The sequence below is a fragment of the Drosophila pseudoobscura genome, chromosome 3 (assembly GCF_009870125.1).
Source record: "Drosophila pseudoobscura strain MV-25-SWS-2005 chromosome 3, UCI_Dpse_MV25, whole genome shotgun sequence".
NCBI classification, from domain to species: Eukaryota; Metazoa; Arthropoda; class Insecta; order Diptera; family Drosophilidae; genus Drosophila; species Drosophila pseudoobscura.
Genome location: NC_046680.1, coordinates 14,486,352 through 14,493,986, shown reverse-complemented (window position 1 = coordinate 14,493,986; position 7,635 = coordinate 14,486,352). Strand labels below are relative to the sequence as shown.

At 42.8% G+C, this 7,635-nt stretch overlaps 3 protein-coding genes across 4 annotated transcripts; 2 read left to right on the top strand and 1 right to left on the bottom strand.

The window, feature by feature from the left end:
- Window positions 1-930: 930 nt before the first annotated feature.
- Window positions 931-1,829, top strand: LOC6898614 (leptin receptor gene-related protein). Of its 2 annotated transcripts, none has more exons than XM_033379109.1 (3): window positions 931-1,040; window positions 1,223-1,478; window positions 1,549-1,823. In XM_033379109.1, exons 2-3 carry the CDS (start codon window positions 1,257-1,259, stop codon window positions 1,654-1,656), a joined length of 330 nt encoding a protein of 109 aa, XP_033235000.1. In that variant the 5' UTR covers window positions 931-1,040; window positions 1,223-1,256; the 3' UTR covers window positions 1,657-1,823. The 2 variants fall into 2 exon arrangements, with proteins under 2 accessions (XP_033235000.1, XP_002138619.3); XM_002138583.4 differs by lacking the exon at window positions 931-1,040 and adding an exon at window positions 1,085-1,164 and having other exon boundaries at window positions 1,549-1,829.
- Window positions 1,830-2,574: 745 nt separating this feature from the next.
- On the top strand, window positions 2,575-5,910 carry LOC4804685 (TBC1 domain family member 31). Its single transcript, XM_001361168.5, has 4 exons — window positions 2,575-2,953; window positions 3,017-3,130; window positions 3,192-5,607; window positions 5,658-5,910. The coding sequence occupies exons 1-4, from the start codon at window positions 2,664-2,666 to the stop codon at window positions 5,790-5,792; spliced, it is 2,955 nt and encodes a 984-aa protein (XP_001361205.4). The 5' UTR covers window positions 2,575-2,663; the 3' UTR covers window positions 5,793-5,910.
- Atf-2 (Activating transcription factor-2) lies at window positions 5,844-7,244 on the bottom strand. The gene is made up of 2 exons (XM_002138582.4): window positions 6,121-7,244; window positions 5,844-6,063 (listed from the first exon to the last, which is right to left on the bottom strand). Exons 1-2 carry the CDS (start codon window positions 7,148-7,150, stop codon window positions 5,954-5,956), a joined length of 1,140 nt encoding a protein of 379 aa, XP_002138618.2. The 5' UTR covers window positions 7,151-7,244; the 3' UTR covers window positions 5,844-5,953.
- Between the last annotated feature and the right edge of the window lie 391 nt (window positions 7,245-7,635).

Sequence of the window (7,635 nt, the reverse complement as noted above, 5' to 3'; positions counted from 1 at the left end):
AAGTATTTAAAATAAGCCAGTTAAGTAGAAAATTGATTCACTAATCGGATAAAATTATGTGGGCATGGTTAAATGTTCTATATAGATGGTAATATTCGACGGAAGATCAAAAACGAGGAATATTTCGAGTATTTTTTGCTATTTTTTTGGTATTTTTCAAAAAGGACAAAATAATCAATAACAACATCGATAACAGCATCGATAAATCTAATGAAATCTAAAAACATCGATGTTTGAGGAAAAAACATCGATAATTCACATTCAAACAATTTATATTTGGCGCTCAAGTTTGGTGGGACTTTTTTGGGATTTTCTCTGGGATTTTTCTTCGCCACAATGTCCTTTTTCCCCTCAACAATGTTCTTACGGCGCATTCCATACTCACTTACGTTTTCTTACGTCTTATGTTGCTGGCAACATTAATTTGTATGGGCCAGACTCTGTTCCACAACACTGCGCGGATTGAGCAACATTTTGAATACCCTGGGAAATGGATGTTATAGAACTGAGAAAATGTTTGTCATCTAATTTCACTAATAAAGGCCAAAACTAGTCAGTTTCTGTTTTAAAGGTATTTCAACGATATTTTGAAGGTTATGGTCTTCTTACAGAAACCAAGAATGGGTATCGGGATCGAGATATATTTAGAAGACCCTATTCATATGCATTAATATATCCAAAACATAACAATCTCAGATCATTTCTATATCAATTACGTTTTAAAACAGCTTGGAAAAACAGTTTCTTCATATATATATATATATATATATATATATTTATAAATTATATATATATATATTATGAGGGCATGGCCAAATGTTCTATATAGCTAATAATATTCGAAGGAATATCAAAAACGAGGAATATGTATAATAGAACTTGAATTCGTCAGTATATTTACGGTATATTTTTAAGATGAGTCGGTATATGGTGGTATATTTCTGAGGGTCGGACGGTATATTCTATAACTGAGTCACGACGACGACAAAGAAAAAAAAATTATAAACAAAAAACATTACAAACAATGGCTACTTTAAAAGGTAATTAAGCATAATAAAGACCATGGCCAATAATTCGAAATTCAATTATCTCTCCTTCCATGCGATTTCTGCACGTGACTGCTTTCTTATTGGACGGGCACTGTCTCGGAAAACACAATACAGCGTAAGACTGAGACACCCACCCCCTGCTGCTTGAACTAACTTTTGATGGTACCTTTCAGGTTGATTATCTGCGCATTTCTCACATGCCTGGGAATGACCTTTCTAATCTTGGCCTGTGCGGTGCCCACACCAAAGATATTCTACCCGTTCTTTGTCCTGCTGTTCTACGCACTGTCGGTGCTGCCAGTTTTCATAGCCAAGCGAACAACGCCGGTAAATGAGACAAATCCAAAGACAGAGTTTGCCCTGTTCCTCACGGCTGGTATGGTACTGAGTGCCTTTGCCTTGCCCATCGTTCTAGCCCACTCGGCGGTGGTGAGTAACTGTAACTTACAGTTGCTGAATAGATAAAGGATATTCATATTCCCCTTTCTCTCCTGGATAGATCACTTGGACAGCGTGCACATTGACATTAATTAGCAATGTTATCAATTATGCGACCATTTTCGGCTATGCCATGCACGATGAGGAACAATATGGAAGCATGTTCTAGGCGGAGGCTGTGAACTAAACGCATTTTACTAGTAAGCACGCATTCTGCACACTTCCTGGCAGACATCAACCAATCTCATAAATAACCAAGTGTATTCAACATAACATAAACGGCACTCAAAATAAACAAGTAGTTGAAATTTGGCGTCGAAATTGAGTTGAAGGTAAACGGTATGTGTATATGGTATATTTATTTAATTTATATGAAAACAATGAGTTTTCATTCCATAGATTTGTATGGACAAAATTCTGAATAATGCATAATACTCATGGGGAAAAAGGATATTAAAAAAATTGATGAAACGTTTGTCATCTTAGGCTGCAATGAATTCAGAAACAAGTCAGTCTGCTTAAAAGCTATCTCAACGAAATATTGCAGATTATGGTCTTCATACATAGATTGACCAAGAAGACCAAGGTATCGGGATTGAGATAACATAATTCTCTGTAAAAGTCATTATTAATAAGGTTTCAAAACAGCATGGAAAACAGAATTTTAGCATTAATTAAAGGACACGTTGCTTAAATGTTAAGTAATAAACAATCCATTAAAAAAGAGTCTTTAAAATTAGCGAATCTTGTAGAAAATTGATTCATCAATCGAATAAAATTATGAATTTAAGACAGGGGGTATTAAGCTAGTCATTTTCAACCGAATATCAAAATCGAGGAATATATTTTCCGATCATGGACAGAGAACGATTAACCCATCGTAGACCAGGATGATATTTAAATACTCCATCGAAAACTATGAAGCTTGAAAAATATCGTGGTTTCCTTCTAAATAAACAGGAAAAATATGATGGATCAAAAAGAATAATTTACAAACTGTTTTAAAAAATTTAACTCAAGTTGTTCAATTTTTTAAATAAAGGTATGCTAAGTGGGTTAAGTTTGTTGTTTGCATCTGTTTATTTACGGTATATTTTAAAAATGTTATGGTATATTTCGGTATATTTCTGACGGACGACGGCGTTCACAGGACGACGTCACTTAATTAATTTTTAAATGAATAGATTCGTATTGGTGAATAAAAATCCAGAGTATAAAGGCCCTACTACTCTGAGAGGACCTAAGTTTTTGGAGAAAAATATGGAGAAGCAAGCAAACGAGGACGAAGGCGAAGAGCAAAGCGAAAACGATGAATTTGAGGACGACTTGCAATTGGAAACGAGTAGCCAGGATCTGGATACAGAAGACGAAATGATCCCCTCGAAGCTTAACATTTTGCCGAGCATGCCTTCCGACGATGCCCCAATGCGCAAGTATTCATTCAAACTTAAGCACGATGAATCTGGGTAAGTTATAGATCAACGACATAAATTGAAGGTATAATTTAGTTTTGGTTTTTCCAACTAAAGCAATATTCTCACTGTACATCATACGGTGAAGGAGAATGGCCAGCTCCTGCGCATCCAGATTGCCGCATGCTGCTTCAGTGACCAGAGCAATAAATTGGTGGTCATTGACAAGCGGTAAGATCAGGACGAGCTTGAAAAGTATCCCTGGCTATAATGCGATTTTTTTTTTCCTCAGCGGCAACATCTTCGTCTTTGATTTTGTTAGCAAGCGCTATTGGCGTCTCAGTATTCGCATGCCCAAGGCGAAGCTTATCCGCCCGTCGCCCCTGCACAGGAACGACTACATTGTGGGCAATAAATTGGGTCAAATTTACACTATCGATGTAGACAACTCGATTGTGTCTAACTGCGGCGAGGTCTGCAGTGGATCCATCGAGGAGCTCAGCTGGAGCAGTAGCCTAAAACGCTCTCGTAAGTACACGACTCTCATGCGCTTTGGCCGCGAAGCAGTCTTGGTGAATCTCGAAACTCTGCGGGTTTCGCATCAGCTGGAGTTTGACGAGTCGCGCTATACATTGAAATTTGCTGGGTACCTGCCAAACTCGGATCAGTTTCTCACGTGTTTCACCAACGATTCGCTGCACGTTTGGTCTGCCCACTCCTTGGACACCTTGCGGTCAGCCCTGCCCATAAAGGCAAGAGATCGCAGACTGAGGCTGCTGTCCGCTGGAAAATCCGTGCCAGAGATCACTCTGCGTGGCCCTATCGACAGTGATGTTGAGCATGAGCTGGCGTTCGAGTGTCAGGACCACGACTTTGCCGATGGTCTCTTGCTCGGCTATTGCTTCACACCCGATGGCAACAAGCTGTGTTTAAGCACCTTAGATAGCTATTTTCTCATGCTAAGCACGGCTTCCTTTGATCTGGAGAAAATTTACCGGCTGTCTGACTTCGTTCTGAAGACAATGGCTTTCCTTGTGCAGCCCAAGGAGCGAATTTTGTTCGGCATAACAGGCAGGAATCAAGCTGTGATGCTAGACTTGGCCCACACGGATCAAAAGTTGATTGTGCAGCGCTCGAATGCGACCAGCTTAAGCTTGAGTCGGGATGGAAAGTTGCTCAGCATTATCTCTAAATGCGGCGAGGTAAATGTGTGGTCCACTTGCAGCCTCTTCAATGCACTGCAGGCCCAGACAAACTGCATCACCAAACTGAAGTGCACGATCAAACAGCTGCCACCTCTTCCCACCTGCACTGTCAGCGGCTGCATGAACCAAGAGGTGCGACATCTACTTAAGCGCGATCGCCTGAAAGCCATGATCAAGGAATATGGCTGCTACCCGGAGAAATATCGGTTTCTTATATGGACGTCTCTCCTGGAGATTCCTTGCAATGGAAGCCAGTTCCAGTCCCTCATTAAACTGGGTACACCGCAAAATGTCAGAAATCAAGGTAGAAATCTTCAAATCCAGAATGATGCACATAGACGTGGAGTTATAAAAGTTTGGGGCTGTCTTTCCCAGTGGTGCAAGGTCATTGCCTATGCGAACTTTATGCCGCATTTGATCTACCCGTTTGTGAAACAGTTTCCCAAAAACGGCCTGGTGGCCTTTGAAGTTCTTGTGAGTCTCATTCTAAACCATTTTCAATTGTGGTTCGAGTTCCATCCCCTGCCCCCATCCAACTATCTGGCCATGTGTGAGAATCTCCTGCAGGGCAGCGACGAGATGCTTTGCAAGTACTACAAGTCCCTAGAGGTGACGCCAAAGGAGTATGCCTGGTCTATGCTCAGCAATGCCTTTGCTGAGGTCCTAGAGGAGCAGCAGTGGCTCATTTTATGGGACAATATAGTCACAGAGCAAACCTTTTTCCCAATATTCCTGGTAGTGGCCTACAATCTGATACAGCGAGAGATTATCCTTCGGCTGCCAGACAAGCAGGCCATTGTCGCATTTTTTCACGATCAAAATCCGGTTGATATGTGCAAGCTTCTTTGTAAAGCGCGCAAACTGGCGGCCAAATGTGATCCCACCCTGCATCCTCAGCGCTTTATTCAACGATTTACTCCCATACCCAAGGGCGTATATCCCAAATTCCTGAAGTATCCAAGCGAATGGATTGAGCAGCAAGAGGAACAGACGGATCAGATCATCAAGTCCCACCAGGAAATTGATGCACGCATAAGAGAACTAGAACTGGAGGAGGTAAAGATGATGGAGCGTCTTGAAAACGGGCTCAAGCAGGAGGAGCACGCTCGTCGCGTAAAGAAAATGGAGGAACTCTATGCGCACACCATCCAGCGAGAGCAGGAGCGGCTCACCTGCCAGCGGAAAATGCTGATTACATACCAAATGGAGGTTCGCAAGCGGAAGAGTGAGGTCATCGCAAAGCTGCAAGAGTCCGAGCAGCGACGCAAGGTTATGGAAATGGAGAAGGACATAGACCTTCTTATGCATACCATCGAGCGGGAGAGGCGACGCCACAACCAAGAGATGCAGCTGGCCGAGGACGAGATTCACAACCAGGAAATGGACCTCTTGGCACAGCGCTACATCACTGAGTGCGAGGGTGCTCCATTGTCCCAGAAGTTCTACGATAATATTCAAAAACTGTCCCAGGAGCGGGACCATCTGCAGAAAAACTTGCGCAAGGTTTGTTCTTCTTATTCCTTCTGTCTGTTTAATTGATCTCTTTCTTCCAGATGACCATGGAAATAGTTCAGCCTGCGGATTCATCATCGCAAATGATATCACCGCTTTTGGCCTTCGAAAACTCCATTACGGAAATCCTGCGGGAGTTCTCAGACATAATAAGCACTGATAGGTCAGGAGCTTGAAAGCAATACTTCTCAGAGGAAAGCGCAATAAGGCCTTATTGTACAAATAAATAATGTCTAAGCTAGAATTATTATCATGGCACCATAGCATACAAATAAATATTTACATAAAATCAAACCCACTGGGATAGGTTGCATCTTAGGGGCAAAGGCATTCTGTGCTACTTTATATCCACACTAGTATTTTGTGCAGACGAAGGCACTAGCATACTGGGGACATTGATGAGCAGGTGAATGCTCGATGGAGGAATTTTTAGTTGATTTGCCACAACTGCAAGAAAAGTCGAGAATTACAAGGGATTTAAGTGGAAAGTATGTCAAATAATACCACCAGCCATGCTTCTGTTGTGCTGATTCAGTTCCTTCTCAAGCCGGGCTATCCTCTCGCGCAGATCCTGATTCTCCTGCTGCAATTGAGCGTTTTGCTTCCGAAGGTCCTTCTGCTCGTTGCGCATCTTGTTCCTGTAGCGGCTGGCAGCCGCTCGACGCCGCTCCATGCAATCCTCGTCCCGATCCGGCTTTGCTCTTACACTTTTTGGCTGTTCAGAGAAGATACGCTTTTGGTTGTTGCTGTGGATAATGGCCTTCAGGCGCTCCTTAATAGGTAACTGCGATGTGGGAGTCAGGCTAGCGCTGCTCGGCTCGGGAGCAGGTGGATTGCTAGACACCAGCAACGGGGCCGGGGTATTGCGCCTTGTGCTGGGCTTGGGAAGTATGAACGGGCGTCCGGATTGCCTGGGAATGGAACTGGTAAGGTGTTTTCCACTAGGGAGTTCTGTTGCCATGGGCACCGTCTGTGCAGGCAGTACCCAAGCAATAACTTGGGGTTGTATCAACTGTATGGGGAGCGGATCTTCAGCGCAGACTGCTGTCGTAGCTGTGGTGGTGTCACTGGCCAGCAGCTGCTCCACATCTATCGAACTACAGCTCTCGCTTCGCATTTCCGTTCCAACCGGGACGGGAGGCGGGGCAGTAGTGTGGACCGAAACCGTCTCCAGGGGGTAGACTTGTGGCGTGTGCAGGGACTCGCCATCATTCTGTGGAGCTTCTGGACGATTTGGCGTGCCACTCACGTTCTGTTCTGCCGCACGCTGGAATCCAATGTCGAAGGGATTGACATGCTGCAGGTCATCAAAGAGGCCCACTTCGTCGCAGTTCTTGATGAGGCGCGTGGGTGTGGGCGTTTGATCGGCAGCAAACAGGTTCTCCTTTTGTCCGAAGGACAGATTCAGAGTCATGTCATGCTTGGGCTGTTGCCCGTAGCTCTCGTAGCAGGGCCCATCCTCCCCCGAGGTCTTTGTCTCCAAGTCGGCAAACGAGACGCTGGCCAGGTCCCCGATGCCAGAGGAGTTCTCCATGACGAATAGAAAATGGCCAAACTCACATAAAATTGTTAAAAAAAAAAAATAATAATAATAATAAATAGGGACCGCGGACCCTCAGAAATATACCAAAATATACCGTCTCATTTTAAAAATATACCGTAAATATACTGACGAATTCAAGTTCCATTATACATATTCCTCGATTTTGATATTCCGTGGAATATTACTGTCTAGATAAAACATTTAGTCATGCCCTCATAATTTTATCCGATTAGTGAATCAATTTTATACTTGATTGGTCTATTCTATATACTTGCTCTTATTTGATTTCTATATACCGTTGAAAATTAAATTTAATAGATTGATGAAATTGACAAAAAATACCTTAAAAATTATACGGATCAACGGAAAAAAATTATAATAATAAAAATAATAAAATAAAATAGCCTCCTGGGAATTGGAGGAAGGAGTTCGGTGTTCTATCCAGTTCGGTAAGTTCTATATATATAATATATTCC

Excerpts from the sequence above, each read along its gene's own strand:
- LOC4804685 (XM_001361168.5), top strand. The coding sequence starts at position 2,664 with ATGAATAGATTCGTATTGGTGAATAAAAATCCAGAGTATAAAGGCCCT. Across the intron at positions 3,131-3,191 it reads TTGGTGGTCATTGACAAGCG|CGGCAACATCTTCGTCTTTG; the intron begins GTAAGATCAGGA and ends TTTTTTCCTCAG. Across the intron at positions 5,608-5,657 it reads TGCAGAAAAACTTGCGCAAG|ATGACCATGGAAATAGTTCA; the intron begins GTTTGTTCTTCT and ends TCTTTCTTCCAG.
- Atf-2 (XM_002138582.4), bottom strand. The coding sequence starts at position 7,150 with ATGGAGAACTCCTCTGGCATCGGGGACCTGGCCAGCGTCTCGTTTGCC. Across the intron at positions 6,064-6,120 it reads CAACAGAAGCATGGCTGGTG|TTGTGGCAAATCAACTAAAA; the intron begins GTATTATTTGAC and ends CTTTTCTTGCAG.
- LOC6898614 (XM_002138583.4), top strand. The coding sequence starts at position 1,100 with ATGCGATTTCTGCACGTGACTGCTTTCTTATTGGACGGGCACTGTCTC. Across the intron at positions 1,165-1,222 it reads CTCGGAAAACACAATACAGC|GTTGATTATCTGCGCATTTC; the intron begins GTAAGACTGAGA and ends GGTACCTTTCAG. Across the intron at positions 1,479-1,548 it reads TTCTAGCCCACTCGGCGGTG|ATCACTTGGACAGCGTGCAC; the intron begins GTGAGTAACTGT and ends TCTCCTGGATAG.